At 33.9% G+C, this 20000-nt stretch overlaps 1 protein-coding gene across 2 annotated transcripts in view; it reads left to right on the forward strand.

Annotated features, from left to right (window-relative positions):
- The window catches only part of LOC122265342 (uncharacterized), a 23020-nt gene extending 3567 nt beyond the window's left edge, over positions 1–19453 (forward strand). The window contains exons 1-11 of one of the 2 annotated variants that reach the window (XM_043034602.2): positions 2686–2822; positions 6734–6816; positions 6962–8299; positions 9004–9177; positions 9359–9526; positions 10236–10367; positions 10822–11014; positions 11150–11276; positions 11766–11940; positions 12221–12396; positions 14358–19453. In XM_043034602.2, the coding sequence (XP_042890536.2) occupies positions 6741–6816; positions 6962–8299; positions 9004–9177; positions 9359–9526; positions 10236–10367; positions 10822–11014; positions 11150–11276; positions 11766–11940; positions 12221–12396; positions 14358–15602 (3804 nt within the window). In that variant the 5' untranslated portion in view covers positions 2686–2822; positions 6734–6740 and the 3' untranslated portion in view covers positions 15603–19453. Of the gene's footprint in view, positions 1–2685; positions 2823–6733; positions 6817–6961; positions 8300–9003; positions 9178–9358; positions 9527–10235; positions 10368–10821; positions 11015–11149; positions 11277–11765; positions 11941–12220; positions 12397–14357 lie in introns of those variants that run through there. The other variant, XM_086538777.1, reaches the window with a different exon arrangement.
- The last annotated feature ends 547 nt before the right edge of the window (positions 19454–20000 follow it).

The following is a 20000-nucleotide window of genomic DNA, read 5'->3' on the forward strand; positions in this document are numbered from 1 at the left end:
ATAAAGACGATGTTAATGATAACGATAATGATAATGGTATTATAACGACAATGAAAATAATGATTGAAATGATAATGATGATAGTGATAATAATTGTAATAATGATCATACTTATAACAATAATTGTAATAATCTTATTATCACCTTATTCTATTCTTCTTCTTCCTCTTATCATCATTTTTATTTCTTTATCACCATCGTCATTATCAAAATTTTCATTATTATCATTATCATCATCATAATCATTATTGTAATTATCATCATTATTATTATTATTATTGCTATTACTATTACCATTGCTACTGTTGTTATCATTATTATTATTACTATCATCATTCTTATAATTTTGATAATAATGTTGATGATATCAATAATTGTAAAAATAACGATAGCAATAATGATGATGATGATAGTAATGATAATGATAATGATAGTAATAGTTATAATTCTGCTGATGATAATAGTAATAATGATATTCATATGATAGTAATGATGATGATAATAATAATGATAATAACAAATATGTTAACAATTACAATTATAATTATGATAATGAATGACAATTATAAGCATAATAATAAACATGATAATGATATGCCATAAGAAATTGCATGTCCCTGTTATTTGGCACAATAACCTTTTCCGCTCGCTTGGCAGAGCATGTGATCCACGAACAAAATATTAATGATCTAACGCTCTCTGTACGTCCTTAACCACCTGCTAATGGTGCCAAGTCATTATCATTTTTCTTCTTTTTTTTTTTACTATTCTTTTGGTTTTAACGAACAAGCGAACATACAGAGACACACAGCACAATTCAGATGATGATTTTATTTATCATAACTAATAGCATTTAACACAAAATAGGTTTATTGCCAGTGGAATCATCTCTTGTAAACAAGGCAGACTTAATGACGGAATTTAGAAGGATTTTGAAACAACATACTACGTTGTCATTCATAATCATGCATGTCCTGTTTTTGAAGGCATTGTTTTGTTGTACATTATTTTTCCCTGATTATTGTAGCCATTTGTTTATTTCTTTTGTTTAGTTGATGTCGCAGTTAACTATTATTGTTATTACTATCCCATTTTTATTATTATCATGTGGTAATTATTATTATGATTATTATAATAATGATGATAATTCTGATGATAATAACAAAAACAAAAATAGTTATATGAACAACATTACTAACAATGATAATAACAACAATGATAATGATGAAAATGATAATAATAATATGTTTAAATAATAACAAATAATAACTGAACACCGACCGCTTAATTAATTACAAGGAGCCGCTGGCGAGATTTGCTGTTAATGTTAATGATAATGATAAAGGTGATGATATAAATGGAAATGTTAAAAATGATGTTAATAATGTTAACGATGATACTGATATTTATGATAATTACAATATTGATAATAATGATGATAGCAGTATTGATGATGATACTTATAACAAGAAAGAGGATAATGATGGTAATATATGTTTGATAATGATAATAATGATAATATAGATGATGGTGATAATGATGCTGGTAATTATGATAACAGTTATGATAATAATGATAATCATAAATACGATTGACAATAATGCTAATATTGATTGATAATAATGATGACAATGATAATGGTAATGATAATAATAATGGTAGTAATGATCATAATGATTATCAATAAGAGTAACAACAATAATGATAATAGCAACTACAACAATAATCATTATACTTGTAATGCCAATACCAATATTGACAATAATAACAACAATAATAGTAATTGTAATAATAGTAATAGCAATGTTAGTAATAATAATGACAATAATAATAGTAATGATAATAATAATGATAATGATGATATCAGTGATAGCAATATGTTTATTGTCATTACTACTTTTTATTATCATTATCATAATTCATTATTATTATTTTTATTACCATAATTAGCATTATTATTACTACTATTATTATCATTACTATTGCTATTACCATTATTATCATCACTGTCATTATTATTACCGTCATCCTTAGTGTTGTTATGACTATCATATCATCATTATCATTATTAATATTAATAGCATCAGGCTTCATGCTAAAAAAAATAATGTTTTACCGATATCATTACCCTGCTGCCTTTTGCCGCTAATATCTATACTGTAATATTAAAAGTGCGTTCACCATATTCATATGTAGCGTCTAATCGATTAGGCACAAAGGCCATTCATGCGCTTTTTCGTTTTACTCAAATAGATCTTTTTTTTTTTTTTGAGGCACATGTCCTTGCATACAAAAAGTAGGTCGAGCGACATCGTGCATATACAAGTTATTAGAGTAAAATTTTAGATTGCATATCTATTGCAGCATTTATTATGAGATTAACGAAAGTACGGGCTTCATATGTGTCAGTAATGATATGTATTTTTTTTTTAATCAATTCGTTATGGCTGTATTTGTCCAACGTTTTCTTATTGCAAAACAAAAACAGGACATATTATTGGAACCGACCCAATTGTCTCACAATCACTCACTTAACAAACTTCTTTTTAAAATAGGTATTCTAATATTATTCCGTATTAAGATAAAAAGAAGTTCAACAAGAATTTTGCTACGTATAAGAAATGATAGCAAAAAGGCTGTAAATATTTTAGATTTTGAAAATCCTAACGGTGATCCCACACTTGAGAATCATAACATGGCTGACAGACGCGAATCAGCTGATGCAGAACCTGAGTTGCGTCCCGATCCTCAATTTTGGCAGCAATAATGACGTAATTTCATCCTCAAGGTCACTCCAAGCCTAGCCTGACTCAAAAGTGAAGGTATGTGGTTTGCCGAGTGTTTTAATAAGCAAAGAAAGTCACGGAAAAGGGAGATATCGGAGTGTTATTAGTGATGGATGGGCGAGAGTCAGGGGAGAGCATCGGGATTTTGTTATTTTTTAAAGGTCTTTTGGACGACGGGGACTTGGAAATTTTGGTTTTATGTGAAGGGAGTTGGGGGACAAGGGAAGGGGAAAGCCTGGTCGGATAATGTCAGTGGCGAGAAAGGTGTTTTTAGCCCTGGGAAGTGTCATGAGTGATCCAGTCTAGTTTTGCATTACATTGCTGTTCTTTTATATTTGGGAAAAACTCTGTCGTTTCCTCATATTTCAGTCCTTTACCCACTTTTCTCTATCCACTCTTCTCTTCCTCATCTTCTCCTGTCTCCTCTCTCTTCTTTTTTACTTTTTGCCATTTCTCCTCTCATTGTCACTCACTTTCATTTTCACCCTTATCCTATTTCATTTTCCTAACAGCATTTTCATTAATATGTGATGCAAAATCTCTTCCATATTGGGATGTTTCACCTCTTACCTTTATCATCTTTTTAAATCTCTATTCTTTATTAAATCATTCTTAGGTATTTACTTTGTTATTGTTATTATCAGTCATGTCCATTTTTTATCCACCAAATATTTCAAATGATTTGTAAGATCAGATCTAAACCAACATATAACATCTTTGTTGATACCAAAGTATTCTAATTAGATATAGGTGAACAAAAAAAAAAAAAAGGAAAATTACTTATCACATATTCACATGATATCAAATGATGAAATTAACCCTATGATGACGGTGCGTCACACCTGTGTGACATGGCTAAATGCCCAATGACGGGGCGACACACCAGTGTGACGTTCCCGATGCAATATTGCATAGGCCCGGCGTAGGGGGTTTCCACTTATCGCCGGGCCCGTCGGGATTGGGTTAAGATATGCAATTAACAAATATTTCCATGATTTGAAGAAAATCGAAATATGTTTTAAAGAAATATAAGACGACCATTGATTTAAAGGCCAGCAGCTTCACGCAACATACCTTGACTTCCCACTCTCTTTTAGTCACTCATTGTAAAACTAGAGTCAATTTGAATTTTATTTATTATTTTTTTTTAGAGAGAGAAACTTATATGTCAAATTGCAGGCTCTTTCAATGCTGATTAAAATTGTAGTTTAGGCTCCGTATCATTTCATTATTTTCTTTATTCTCAGTGGGATCAGTTCTGTGGGAGGACAAAAAGGAACATTATTTTTTCGTATTCATGTACGAAACATATAACAATCTACAATGAAGATAACATGAAGAGGTAGGGAAGAGGAAGGAAACCTATGCTTATAACAATGATTGCCATAGTAAAAGGCATCCCTACTGGCACAGGGGCAAATTGTAGACAATGGGCATGGTTTGAGTCACCTTCCTCTTCTCATTCTGCCTGCGCATCCTTCATCAGTGGTATTTTAGAGCAAGTGCTGTGTGCCATCACTCTGTAAAGATAGTGGCTGCTAGAGATGGAGGATGAGTGCCATTCAAGGCTCTCTATCCTGCTGGTGCTAGAAGAAAGTGGTGCCATTTAGGTTTTGTATTAGTAATTATGCAATATTAGTAATTATGATAGCAATTGTCATTATCACTCACTCCTTGTATGTCAAGATGCCTGTTATCAGGCCAAAGCTCTTGCATCATGTATGTCGTGACAGCCGATCATAGTGACTCAATAACGAAATTACAAGAAAATCATGCAGATGATAGATATATTACATAATCTATAAATTCTTGCTATAAAAATATGATATACCTTTATAGTTATATGTTTACCCCTCCTGGGGGTGCTGCCTTCATTCTGAAATTCAAAACACAACTGGCCCCAAAGGTTTCGAATAAGAGATTGTGGACCAGTACTATGAACCCTCTCATTATCAAAGTAAAAAATAGTGATGAAAATAATGGCATATTTAATTCTCTTACAAAAGCATAGTATCAAATATATGGTTTATGGAATTGATAGTTCATTGATTTTTTTTTTTGTGTGTATTACAAAGTTGTCTCAAATTAGACTTAAAATGAATATGTAACTAAATAGATTAAGTTAAAAGTGAAACCCACCATTCATTACCAAGAATGGCAGAATATATGTGCAGCAATAGTAGTAGTAACAGCAACAATTGTTATAACAATAGCAGTAGCAGAAGTAATAGTAGTAGTATCAGTACTACTTGATAGGAGATATCGTCATAGTCATCGTCATCATCATCATCATCATCATCATCATCATCATCATCATCATCATCATCATCACCACCACCATAATTTTTGTTGTTATCATTTTTATTCTTCTTGTCATTATTTGTATTGTTATTATGGATTCTTATTGAAATTGTCATCATGAATGCTGTTTTTATTTTTTACTATTATTGTTGTTGTTATTACTATCATGATTTTAATAATAGTAATGATAATATTGTTATTATTATTATTATTATTATTGTTATTAGCATTAGTAGTAGCAGTAGCAGTGCTTTAGTCATTATTATAATTGTCAATATTACTATTAATAGTATTGTTATCATTGTTATCATTATTATCATCATCATCATTGTCATCATTATCATCATCATTAATATCATCATCATCATCATTATCATGAATATTGTCATCATGATTATTATCATTTTTATTATCATTATTTTTATTATCATGATGATTACTATTATTGTTGATATTGATATTATTCATTGTTTTATTATTATTTTTGTAATGTTATGGTTATTAAATTAGTTGTAGTACTGTTATTTTGACTGTTTCTTGTTAATGTCATTAGCATTATTGTTGATAATATTACTTTTATTGATAAAATTATTATTATTGACATTATTATTAACTCATTATTATGATAATTATTATTATCATTATTGTTATTATTATTATTATTATTATTATTATTAGTAGTAGTAGTAGTAGTAGTGATAATGTTGTTGTTGTTGTTGTTGTTCTTATTATTATTATTATCATTATTATTATTATTATTTTTATGATCAATTTTGATTGTTATAATCATGATTATGGTAATTACTCTTATTATTATCGTCATTATTATTATTATTATTATTATTATTATTATTGTTATGATTATTATTTTTTTTATTATTATCATTATTATAAACAGAAAAATAAGGGAGATTTATCTCCATCACAGATCCATTTTCTACAGTATTAAGAATTCAGGAGCTAACTTTAAATGCCGCAAGAGTGTGTGTGTGTGTGTGTGTGTGTGTGTGTGTGTGTGTGTGTGTGTGTAAATCTCATCTTTTGCAAATCAGTCCAGTGTGAATTAGAGAGAATGGGAGGGGGAGGCAGAGTGGGGAGTGAGCCCTGCATACTGAGTGCGAGGCATTGGCATCCATGCTCAACTGCTGGAGACACTTGATATGGCTGGTTATTGTTAATGATGACAAGAGAGGCTTAGAAATGTGCAGAGCAGTTGTTGTTTGTTTTGGTAGTAACTGCTAACCTTTCTCATTACTTTCCTGTGTATGAAAGCATGGGATGATGCAAAAATTATGTATTTGTATAATTTGTAAATTTCTTTTGATGGATGTGATTATAGTTGTCTTGCAGTAATAATATATGTACTTTTGTGGTATGTTTATACTTTTAGATTTGTTATATATTATTTTATTGATTTATTATAGAATTGTCAGTACATAGTCAGCTATTTTCATACTTTTCATTTAATTTCCCATTATGAATACGGTATTTCATACTAACATGATTTTTTCATAGATGGGCTTCAAAATTTTGCTCTATTTCAAATTAAACTGATGATGTTTAGTTTTGTATTAGGAGAAGACTGTGTATGAGTTTTTGCTGTTCTGTTTCTACTTTATCACTGAAAAGAATTCTTTCTGTTTCAGGTGCGGGATGGAGGCAGAGAAAGTGACAGAGTTCATTTCCTATACACAGGCTGACCCAGTCCTCGCTCGACAAATTTTGCAGAGTAAGATTTTAGGTCATCTAAGTTGTAACCATCATCAATAAATTTTATTTAATGCAAATATGAGAGATATGATACATTTAGTTTTGGTTTAGGAATATAGGTTTTTGCCAATTTATCAGCCACTAACTAAGATATCTACCTGTAGGCGAGAACTGGGATGTTAAGGCAGCCGTGCAGCTCTTTTCGGTGCTAAGAGGGGCCAGTCCCTTTCATCACTCAGGGTCGGTGCGAACATCTGCTCCCCCCAACTTCAACCCTTCGATAAAGCCTCCTGTAGCTCCAAAACCAGTCCTAGTTGACCACAAGCCAAATGTAGATTTGAGATATACAGGCGATGTACGATCAGCAGCACCAAAATTGGCTCCCTTGCCACCTCCAAGATCAAGGAAAGTTGCTGTCTTGCCAAAGCTCCCACACGATGGATCATCAGCATTGTCGTCACCTCACCTCCTTCCTCCAGTGGGACAGGACAACCCCTCTAGTGGAAGCCTGCTGATAGACACCTATAATCAGCAAGGAGTGACACCACTGTCAAGAACTGGTAGCTTGCCACCCCTCCAGAAAGGTCTTGGTGGGTATAATCAGTGTGCAAACATCTCTCAAGGGACAGATGTTTGTTCATCCTCATGTGCAACCTCACTGACACCTTCTCCTGTGCCTAGTATAAACAAAGGTTCGTCAAAGCCTCATAGTGGGAGTGCTAAGAATGCCCTACTAATAGAAAAAGTTCGTGGTACTTCTGTTGGCTTTTCTGAGAGCCAGAAGAATATAGTTCATGATGGTGCCACAAGGGCTTCCGTTATGCCTAACAACACTCCAACTTCTCAAATAACTGTTAATAGTAGCTGTATTATAAGTGTTAATAATCCTAATAACAATACCAATAAAAACAATAATATCTACTTAGATGACTACACACCACCTTCTGGGAATATCTCAGGGAATGTCCCCATCTCAAGCCAGACAACGAACAGTGTTTACAATACCTTATCATCATGTTCATCGTCCCTTTCCTCAACTATGCAGGCAGCTTCCAAAGACTCGTTATCATACTCATCAACAGCTGTGCCTTCCGCTACTGGTCCGTCATGTGTAATTATTTCTGCACCCATTAATAGTGTGGAAACTAATACTAAATCCCATAAATTGACACAGAAAGCATTATCAAGGGAGTACCTATACCCTCCTGGGAGCAAGGGTATTGGCGACCGAGATCCAAACTGTAAATGTGATTACAAAGAATCTCACTCAGTAGATAATAACATAGGGAAGAGCTCTTTCTCAGAACGAGAAAGCAAGAGGCTACTGAAGATAGATAAAAAGCAAGCACTAGAAGATGAAGTGGATAAAGCCATGCATCCTGATATCGCTCAGCTGGCAACTTCAGCTTTGGGAATAGGCTCATCGTTGTCTGCTCCTTGCTCGCCTGCAAAGCCTCTGTTGCGCAAAACTGAGGCTGTTGACTTGGAGGAGTATGACTACTGTGAGTATTCAGCAGTGCTATTGCTTGAACTACAGAAGATTTTACTAATTCTTTAGATTTTTAATAATACTTACCTATTAATATTATATTAGTTCAGTGTTCAGAATTAAAACATTTGAATTGTTTTGCTGTGGATCAGTTTATGATACATGAAGAGAATTAACAAACTGCATACATGTGATTGCATTTGAAGTGATTCAAAAGAATTTATGGATATTTAAAATAGGAAATAAAGGTATGAAACACCTTAATATTTATGTTACAGGGAATTTTGCAACTCTGTCAAATAGGTGAAATAGAGAATGGAGGTTATTATTTCTCATTAGTTTTACGGTATTGTGGATATGGTTGTAACGATATGTGACTGTAGTAATGGTACTCCTTTAGATTAAGCATGAAGCTTATATTGGTAGCATTTTGTTGAGTCTAAATAAGATTGGTGTGTATTTCAGGTGTTTTGGATTTTTATTTTTTCAAAAGCCTGTATAGGCCTAGAGTTCTGGGCTAATTGTCAAATTTCTTGTTATTGTGGTTAGTTGAAAGGTGATGAGTCTCAACATATTTTAAAGAAATATAGGATGACCATTGATTTAAGGGACAGCAGTCAAGTAAAGTATTAGGTTGTAGAAAAGGGATTTTGAAAACTGAAGGAGGAAGGAGAAAGGTAGAATTACTTACTATTTCAAGTGCCATTCCATTTTCAGATAAGAAGCTAAGTCGTGGGATATCCAAGGCAACAGACAATGTCAACATTGTGTCAAAGGCTCGATCTGAATTTGCTCAGGAGATCTGGGAGGCCATCGACTCAAGCCGAACTCCATTCTTTATTGAGACTCCAATATTTACTTTCACATTACCTGACCTTAGTATATATTCAGGTGCGTGTGCATTTGCATTTTGTTTTTTCAAATATTTTTAAAGTTGCTGTTGTGATGTGTAATATAAGTAATGAATAATGAGTATACTGCATTCAGAAAGCTATATATTTTCTTTTGATCACAATCACTTTTTTGTGGCTATTATTTGTTATCACATAAATGATTTTAGTGAATATTACAGATGAATTTAGAATGTTTTTGGAGCGTGACTTGATAGAGACATCAACACTAGTGTCATTAGAGGGTGCTGGACGTCTCAACTGGTGGGCAATGGTGGGAGCTGCTCAGAGACTCTGGCCTTTGGCAACCACAGGAGATGGTAACTGTTTGCTGCATGCAGCTTCATTAGGTAACTATCAACCAAGTGTTTTTCTGTTTTTATAATACACATGTCATTCCTCATCTCATTTTGACTATTTGAGCGTTTAGCTATCTGTTTATCCCTCAGTCCAGTGTTACCTTCCCATAGTAGGAGAGTTGGTGTTCAACTCTTTAGTATGTGTTGTGACACCAATGTGTCATCAGTATAACTGCTTTTGCAGATTTTGAGGGCAAACAATACCAGTTTTCTCACCAGATGCTAAAGAGTGATTCTTTCAAGTCTCAAAGTGTAGATTTTGTTCAATAGATTCCAAAGTTACAACCTATTTTTTGTTTTTGAAATAAACAGTTGGTAGAAATGATTATTTAGTTTGCTGATGTGCTACATCTGCAGCAGATCAGAAAACATACAGCCAATAAACCTGAATCCATTTAAAACTATTATAAAGAAAATGTATATTAAAAGGTAGATTTTTAAAGATCAGGAAGAATGGTTACCCTGCCAGTTTAGATTATTATTTTGTGCTTGAGTTTAGATTAAATCCTGCTTCATTTGTGTTAAGAATTTATTATGAAATTAGTTATTTCACGTATGCTCTTTGTTTAGAATGTTGTGAATGGTGTTACTGACAGTATTGTATTGTTTTTGCAAATTTACAATAAAATGGAACAAATATGTTTGTAAATGCAAAATGAAAATTTTGTATAAAACTAAAATATCTCTAATAACTTTCCAGGAATGTGGGGTTTTCACGACCGCTTGTTGACGCTACGCAAGGCTTTGCATGAATTCTTGACTCGCAGTCATTTTTGCCGTCCATTGTGGAGACGCTGGAGATGGCAAGTCACACAGCAGAACAGAGAAACTGGTATGGGTGGTTCATTACTTAACCCATTCACACCGGGGCTATTTCGGCTCTAAATGGTCGGAATGCTGGGGTTTTCGAACACATAAGCCTAACATCTTGGGATTCTTGGGCGCACTAGCCGCGAGCCTGGGCTGTCCGCTTGCTCACCCGGTGCGCCGGCCTTGATTAGATATCTCGTCACCGGCGTCTGGCCCAAAAAACCATGAAACATGACAGCACGTCAGCTGGCGGGAATGGGTTAAAAACACATATAGTTGGTTAAGGTGTCTGTGTCATAGGCTGAGAAAAAAATAATTCATTGATATTGTGATGGATGAACTTTTCAGTAATTACTCCAATTATGATAAGTTAGTTCTCTGACCACAGTTTTGAAAGAATCCCCATCTGTTAATAGTTTAATTATAGTTTTTCCTGTGTTTCGTGTACATTCATTAACTCACTTTTTTGTCAACAGGTCTAGTATATAGCAAAGAGGAATGGGAAACAGAATGGGCCAACGTGCTGCGTCTAGCCTCCAGCGCACCTCGAGGAGGACAGGAATCAGGGCAGGAAGAGGGAAGTGAGGGTGGCCAGAGTAAGGAGAAAGTCCAGACCAAAAGTGACACCAATACAGATATCTCGGCTGCCAGCAAGAGACTGAGCAATGGGTAAAGAACCGATGGATTTACATGATCTGGATTGACTTTGTTGATAGAAGTTTTGTGGTAAATTAAAAGGTGAATGTAACTATGATGGGGGTAAGGTTGTATATTTATGTATTAATTATTTTTGTTTTTATTCAGGTTTCTTACTAGTCAGGATGATGATTGCACTGGGAGAGTTTATGAGAGTTTGGAGGAGATCCATGTGTTGGCTTTGGCTCATGTATTACGCCGTCCCATTATTGTTGTGGCTGATTTGACTCTCAAGGTAGGGTGTTTTGTCTTCTTGCTTGGGATTTTTGCATTATAGTCTTTAGTCTTTTGTCTGCTTTGGGAATTCCAATCTCCTGTTGGTGCATATACTCTTAAGTAATCATAGAATAGCTAAACCTCCTCCATTATTTGATTTTAAATGGCATAAAAGTGTTCAAAGAGTGTTATTTCTGTAGAATGAGGATGAAGAAGTAGCATTCATAATCTCTGATATGACTGCAACTTACAGAAAAACTTAATCAATTCTAATAAAAGATGCAGTTCATTTGTAAGCTGGTACTCCAAATTAAAACATTCTTACAATGCTATAAATTACATATAGGGAATGATTTAACACTGCAGTAATAATTTCATAATTTGCCATATTAATTTCAACCAAAGTAAAGTTCACCACATTTTGGAATTCAGTGGCTGAGGTCTTGATAGATGTCACTGATGAGTAACAATTGTTCCTGGTGTTATGACATGAGCTTGACTCCATCAGGATGTGAGTGGTGAACCCCTGGCTCCCATTCCCTTTGGAGGTGTGTACCTGCCACTTGAGTGTCCCCCCAGTGAATGCCAGCGGTCCCCCTTACTCCTCACGTATGACGCTGGCCACTTCTCGGCTCTTGTTGTGATGGAAACTCAACAAGATTCAAGTGCTGCTCAGCTACCTGGTCAGTTTTTGATTTTCTGTTAATTTTGTTCACTTGTATACGGCAGTATATACACTGGTAATTTTATTTTTCGGGGAGAATTTTTTTTTATAGATGTGAGTGGTAAACAAATGTGAAAAATTATTTAACAAATGTATAAAAAGATAACAGTGAAATAAACCATAAAATTGTAAAAAGAAACTAAATAGTAAACAGTTTGACTACTTGAAGCCCTTATTGAAAATATGTACTTATATGTTAGTTATCTGCTTAATACTGATGCCTTTTGTGTACTTTGCAGCTGTAATTCCAGTGACAGACTGTTGTCATGATCTGCTACCCATCCAGTTTGTTATAGACCCTGGGGATGATTTCCTTTGGGGAGAAGATGACCTGAATCCTACAATCATTCAGAAACTGACCATCACTAACCATGACAAAATAGGACTCCTTAATGAGTACTTGGATATTGCTCAGGTTGGTTTGCATTGTGTATTTTCTCTTCTTTTATATTCTCCTCTTGTCTCCTCTACTCACCTCTCCTCTCTTTTCTTTCCCTCCTTCTCTCCACTCTACATTTATCTCCTCTCCCTTCCTCTCCTCTCTTTCATATTTCCACTTTACTCTTCTCTTCTCTTTCCATTCCTCTTGTCTGTTACCTTCACTTGTCAGATTTTAAGGAAATATATTTGACCTTATAAAAATATTTGATTATAATAAATACCTGAAAATGTATGTATTTATCACATGTCGAAAGTGGCCATGAATTATATGTGCACAATAGATACTGGGAACTTATCTTTTTTTCTACACCTGATTACCATCAGCGAAGGTTCTGACAATTTGTTTGTTGCCCACACAAAAAATATTACAAGAAATAAAGAAGATGGGGATTTAAATGGTCTTATTTCTGGAAAAAAAAAGTATACAAATTTACTCTGCATTCAAAATGCTCAAATCACTGAAACTGAAGTGGAGGCTAAGACCTAAATACAGACATCAATTTGTTAAAGTACTAACAATTTATATCAAGCAAAAGGAAGTCAAACTTATAGCAGAATTATTGAAGACATAGAAGATTTCATTATTCCTTAAAACATTTCAGCATACTTCTTCCCTCTAGCAAAAAAAAGTTTGCAAAAGGTATTGGTACTTCTTTTTAGATAATTTATATAAACAACTACAGCTTACAGAGAATGAGGAATGTTACCTGAAAATAATTTAATTACTTCAGTCATTATGTGCATTGACTTGCCAAAGAGCCCCACCACCAAACATCATGTAAGACCTACATTGGTTTCGAATCTTGCACTTTGCGAATAACCAAAGTAAACAAAGCATTCCATTGCTGTTTACACCAATGGCTGAGTTATGCATCCCTTACCAATAAATGTTAGATTTTTAAAGTTATGATGTTTATTATATGAAAATAAAATATATGAAATAATAAGGCAAGTGAATTATTTATTTACAGAACTACTTTTACTTCTTGCCTTGTACAATTTGTACTGAAATACTTATAATTTCTGTTTGCATATACTGGACTATAGAAATGTTTTGGAATACTTCAGTATTTACTCCAAAGAAAATCATAAAGATAATTTTCAATCTCTGCAAAATGAACTATACTAAAAAAAAAAAAAAAATATCCCCGTAAGAGTTAAAAAACTAGGGAGCATCTTAGAGCCAGTTGCATCTTATATGCCAACATATATGGTATTTAACATTTTATATTGTCTTTATCATTATGATCATTCTTGAAATCTGTATGCATGTGTGCATCACAAATATCACATATGTCTAGTTTTTTTGTGTTTTTGCAAGAAGCTGTAGTAACTGTGGTAAGTGGAAACTCTTAGTGAGCATAGGAGGTAGATATGTGTAGGTCTGTCATGTTTACTCTCTGAGGTCAGACAACAACCAGACTTCATCCTTACTATCTGACAAGGTGCCATATGGTGCTTAAGTATATGCCACCTAGACTTAACCCAATGACGACGGTGCGTCACACTCGTGTGACACAGCTAAATTCCCGATGCCGGGGCGTCATGCCAGTGTGACGATTACAATGCAATATTGTAATCGCCCGGCATAGGGGTTTTCGCGTAGCGTGTGCCCCGTCGGGAAAGGGTTAAGCACAATTTGAAAATCCAAACTGCAAGGTGTGAAAGAAATGTGAGTGAGACCAATATGGAATCGCATGTTGATTAGACTGCAGTTTGTTGCATGCACAGAAGTATTCCTTGATATTGTGATATATGGACTCTTCATTAATTATCTCAGTTATCCCAAGTTAGGAATAGGTTGAACCAAAAATGTGGATTAGAATTACAAATTTTCAAGGTGTTGATGGCTAGTTATGTGAGTGTTACAATAGATAAATTAACCTGCATGGAAAGGAAATTGATCTTTCAGTATTTTACTTTTCTTCCCTTTAGGTGCCAATTCCACCTGATTACCTGGAGGCTTGCCAAGTTGTTGATGATGCAGAATCACCAGAAAATTACCATCCAGAGATAGAGAAAAAATCATCAGAATCAAGCTTTGATTCAGATGAAGGTCCACCTTACTCTGATGGGATGGGTGGGATTTTTGCGAGCAAGAGCAAGGCTTCAAAGCAACTGCAAACAGTTGCTAAGCAGTTTGGCAGTATAGGTAAGTCTATGTCCAAAAAAATCAAGAAGAACTTTGGTACCTTATCAAAGTTAGGTAGGGCAGGTTCTTTCAAGAAAAAGGAAGAGTATGTGAAAAGTTGCAGTCTTGCAAAAAACAATCGCCTTTTGAAGATATCTACTCACCAGAATTTTATACTCGCGGCAATGATTCACACTGAAAAGCGACATGCTTACCAAGAGGAGATGGTCCGGAACTACCTAAACACTGCACGGCGACGATTTGAAAAAGACACAGAGCTACGTAAACGGCAGGAGGAAGAGCTCAAGCAGTTGGAACTTGAACTAGAACATCAGGCTGTAATGGAAGGGCCAGTACAGTGTATTAACCCAGGGTGCAACATGTATGGCACTGCAGTGACATCTTATATGTGCTCTTCGTGTTTCTCCAAGCAACGTGAGCAGGAACAGGAGTATAAGCGACAGACGTCATGTAATCTCAATTCACCAAAGGCACAGCATTACAAAGTAGACGGACCACAGTATGGTGCCGGCAAGTCCAAATTTTATGCTGAGCTTGACGCAGCATCTGTCCTAAATGCAACTAAAATTCCAGTTATACAGGCTCTTTCAACCAAGAAGGATGGAACACTTTTCCTCTCTAATTCAACTTTCTATAGTGATACATCTGCTATTCCTAGCTGTAATCTAACAAAGTCTCAAGCAAGTTCTGCTACAAAGGGTCAGCCCAGTAGCACAGAGCCTGAGGTGCAGAATTCACAAAGCACTGATTCCACCCCAGGTCATCCTTCTCCATCAGTGCTATCAACAACAATGATGAATCAGGTTTCAGATAATTTTACACCGGTAGCTGTTGATGATGTTGCCGTTTGTATTAGGGCAGAAAGCAGAGGGGAGAATTCATGCCAACCGTGCTTGATGCGTGATTGCAAATTTTATGGTAGTTCATCAACTGGTGGTTACTGTTCCAGGTGTTATCAGGAACATCACACAATGGGAATAGGTCCCAAAAGTGTTATGGTGCAGCAGATAAAGTCTGTTGAACTATAGTGTAGTTGATATTGTGATGTTGTTTGATATGAAATTAAATGCCTGTAATATTTTATTGAGTTCAAGTTTTTGGTGTTTTAACCCTCATTCATCTAGCTTATGGGCATTTTCTTTTTCTTTTTTTTTTATCTAGTCGTAGTGCCATAGTCATTGTGAAAGAAATTGATAGTGTACTGAACTTAATATGAAATTTTAATAAAACCTAGTGCACTTATCCTAACACTAGTTGGAGATAGATGTGCCTTGAATTTAAAGGGTTTTAAGAGGAACATTTTTTATTTGGATTTTTCTGATGTCATAAAGATTGTTTAGATTTGCAAAGTGATCACTAGAGAATGTGTATCCATTACATTATTTCGACTTGAAAAGTATGATGCAGCAGTGTCTGTACTAGTGTGTATAATGAGCAAGAAGAACAGTGTTGAAATATTAATCATCTTAGTTGCTCATGGATTTTCTTATTCACCTTTCATATTGTCAATATTAAGAGGACCGCATTGGTGAGTGTGTCCCCTGCTTGTCTTGTGCACAGGGAACATGAATGTTTTTAGAGGGGAAGGCAGGAAATTTGGATCCTCATCATAAATAAGATAATTGTATTTTCCTAAGCAGTTTTTCATGACATGTGTGTTTGTTATCTTGAAAGCATCTTGATGTTGGTTGTATGAGATGTTTGTTTCACTGAAATTTTCAGGATTTATATCCAGGAATCATATTGTACAGTTTGTTCCATTGACATACTCTTTGTTGTTCAGTGACAAAATCATGTAAAAATCATCACCTTTTCTATCTACCTTTTTCATGTTATATTTGAAGACAGGGGTGCTAATGGCTTGGATTTTTTCAGCCTCATTGATGCAACTTTGTGACCAACTACTGTTAGTTAAGGTGATCTTGACCCTAGGAGACATTGTATATGTAGTGCACAATGTTATAGTGATGCTATATAAAATGGAATTACTGTACATCAGGCTTTGCATATATGCACATTTACACAATAATCAGAAATGAGGAATCTCATAAAAGATCTATATGCACCATATGATTTGTAATTCAATAATGTTATTGATTTTAATGTTATATGTATTTGAGTCAAAATAACCTGAAATATATCCAGTTATGATGTTGCTGTAACATCTTATTTACAGTGACGATTTATGCTTACTTTTACATGGAAAATTCTTAATTTTTTATGTATCCTTCAAAAAGGTAAATACATTTTGTGGGCTTGCCAAAGGAGCTGTGAAACTTTGCCAAATTGTAGTTTCGTAGTGGGAAGCATAGCGTGTAAAGAGTGATATTTGGATGAAACAGGGTATAATTCTTTTTTATATAAATGCAATGTTGTTTTTTGCAGTTGTGAGAAGACCAGATATTACTGTAGTTTTGTAACATGTACATAAGATTCCTCAGTTTGTAACATACAGAGAAAAAAAGTAGAAGTCACTTTGGAACACCCGAGGGTATTGAGTGAAGATGAGTTTACATGCATAGGATGTGCTTGAATATAGTAATAAGAATTTCCACTCCCTTTTGGACTGAATGAAATATACACAAACTTTTTATAACTATCACAGTGCTCTATCTATGCCAGTTAGTTTATCTTGAAGAAATTGTTTGAAAAATTGTACTCATACTCTCATTTTTTTCAGTGAGCATTTTAACAAGATCTAGCAGACAGTGTCCATAATATAGTGCTAAAGAGATATTTAAGTGGTTACTTATAGCTACTGTTATTTCAGAAAGTTAATCCTGCCATCTGCATCTCATATAAAGTGTTCATCTACATCTACTTATAGATCCTTTTGCTGTCATTTCTTGTCAGTTACAATGCTAAAAAAAAGTCAAAGGTTATAGTTGTTGCAGTCCTTTTAGGCATTAGATCTCTAAGGCCAGTCATGCTTAACATCATTTGAAGACTGGTCTTGATTCTTCAGTGTATATGAAGAGATGATATGTTTCAAAGATAGTTAGAAATATATATGTGGTTCCATTATCATCCAACCACAATTGTTTGTTAGAGTGAAGATATATATAAAAATCAGTACACTAAAAACAAATATGTATGTACAAGCATCTATATGTATCTGTAGCAGTTCCAGTAAGCCTGCAAGCACAGGAAATGTCCTGTTGTTTTATATTGTTCATTTATTTTATTTTATTGCTTTTGACTGTCATTGTTGCAAAAAGAAAAGTATTAAAGCATGTACAGTTTTTCCAACCAGTCATGTTAAGATTCAACTTTTTTGTGTTGTTTATATCTTGCAAGTATTTTTCTGACTAGCTGTCTTTGCAAAATGAAAATTAAGAACAAAAAAGGATTGAAAATGAAAAAAAAAAATGAAAACAGTAACTAATACCATATTATTTATGTAAATGTGCATATATGAGTACAATTCCTGTATTTAGCTTCTTTTTTTTTTTCCATTTATCATTTTTGCTCAGTAATTGCATAGTGATTTTAGCGAGGCTCTTTCTCTCGCACAAAATCATTTGAGTTGTTAAGCTCTGGTGTGGATTCCTCTAAGTCAATGACCACCTTGATTAATGGTATCTTTTGTGAAGACTGAACCTGTATATTGTTACTGCAAAGTGAATGTTATCAGGATTTGGATATCTATTTTTTGTCATATAATTTGTCTAATTGTGGTTATATATGAGATTATTTATTTGCATATCAAGCTATGCCCACAGGGTGAGTGTGTTCATGGTTCTTTGGCAATATGGATATATATTGACCATTAAAAAGGTGGCTCACATGAAATACATATATATATTTTCTTACTGTACTCTGCTGCCTCAAGTATGATAAATATATCTGTGCAGGCCTGTTAGTAGGTTAGATACATAATGTAATCTACAAATTTGGTAGTGAGTCGTAATAATGGATCATTAATACTTTTAAGCAATAGGTATGTTCTCTGTATATTACTATTCTTCTCCACTTGCTTAGATCTTTTAAGAGAGTGTATAGTGATTGCCCAAAGAAAACTTTCATATCTATAAGAATCTGCTGTTCATTTATCATTGTATAAAGGAAGGATTGTAAATTATTGCTGCACGTTTTTTCGCCTATATAGCAGTAGCGAAATGTAGGAAAGATTTTTTCTGGTGCAGATGTGCGGTTGGCCTTATGCTTGAGGAAGCTGGTGTCCAATATTTTTCATATATTAATAACACCTTGTCTGATTTTTAGGAATATTTGTATAAACACAAAATGCCTAGAAGGCAGAAGAAACATGAATTAGGTTTAGCTCCTGATATATCAGTGTAGCCCTGTAACCGGTGGAGAATACAGTTTATCAGTGCTTCTTCACAATGCAGATATCAGTAATGTTTTGCACATGATATTAAATGCCCAACTGCCGTAATGTTGTGCTCTGCGGTACTATATGTTCTGGTGATTATCTCTCATTTGTTAACAGTTGTATGTAGATTAGTTTTGATATCACAGGTAAACTGTATTTTAAAATACAGCTCTCTTCCATTTCAGAAACTTGGTAAATATTTTTAATAGAGGAATGTGCAACTCATTTTTGTACAAAATATTTATTTTCAATTGTATAGCACAGATTTCTGTCTTGTAAATAATTACTTGCTTTGAACAAGTAACATTTGTACAAATACTTTATGTTAGGATGATCAGTTGAGAACATGATAATAGTTTTTAATTAGTGGTATCATATCATTTATCATTAAATATGTGAATTTATAAATAGTTTATAAGGAATCAGGAGGATAATATTGAGACTGAATCTTTATGAAGAGAAAAGAGTCTCTGATATAACTACCCTTATCATTTGTCATGAAGCAAGAGAACTCATCAGTCGGAAGTAAATGGTACATATTTTCATGGTATTTTGTTGATACATATGTATGCTTCAGGTTTCAGTTTCATATTCTTACTTTTTTCTCCTGTTGTGTTTTGGTTCAAATTTCATTTTCTGATTCTTTCTTTTTTCTTTACTTTATCTTTAGAAATATATATTTTTTATGATATCTTCATGCACTGTGGTTACACTGCATCTTGTTTATTGGATTCCACTGAATTGACATTTTTTTTATGATCTTAATGGTGGATTGGTTTGCTGAATATTCAACTAGTGCAGCAAATTCTTCAGATTATTGCGGGACCTGTTCAAGTTTGAAAAACAACATATATATTCAACTCATGTAGGCTGATGGAACCTGCTGGTCTTTGTTAAATACTGCAATTTTTTTTTTCTTTTTTTTTTTTCATTAACTTTGTATGTATTTCTTCCACTTTGATATTGCCTTAAGAGGAATGCAACCACAATATGCTTTTATTTTTGCTTCATTTGATATGCTTTAGAAGCATCTTGCTGTGAGCGATTTATGGATTTGATTTTATTATTATTTTTATTTTTTTTTTTTTCA

This window comes from Penaeus japonicus, unplaced genomic scaffold, assembly GCF_977035675.1.
Source record: "Penaeus japonicus unplaced genomic scaffold, GWHDUDI00000001_assembly GWHDUDI00000007, whole genome shotgun sequence".
Lineage (NCBI taxonomy): Eukaryota > Metazoa > Arthropoda > Malacostraca > Decapoda > Penaeidae > Penaeus > Penaeus japonicus.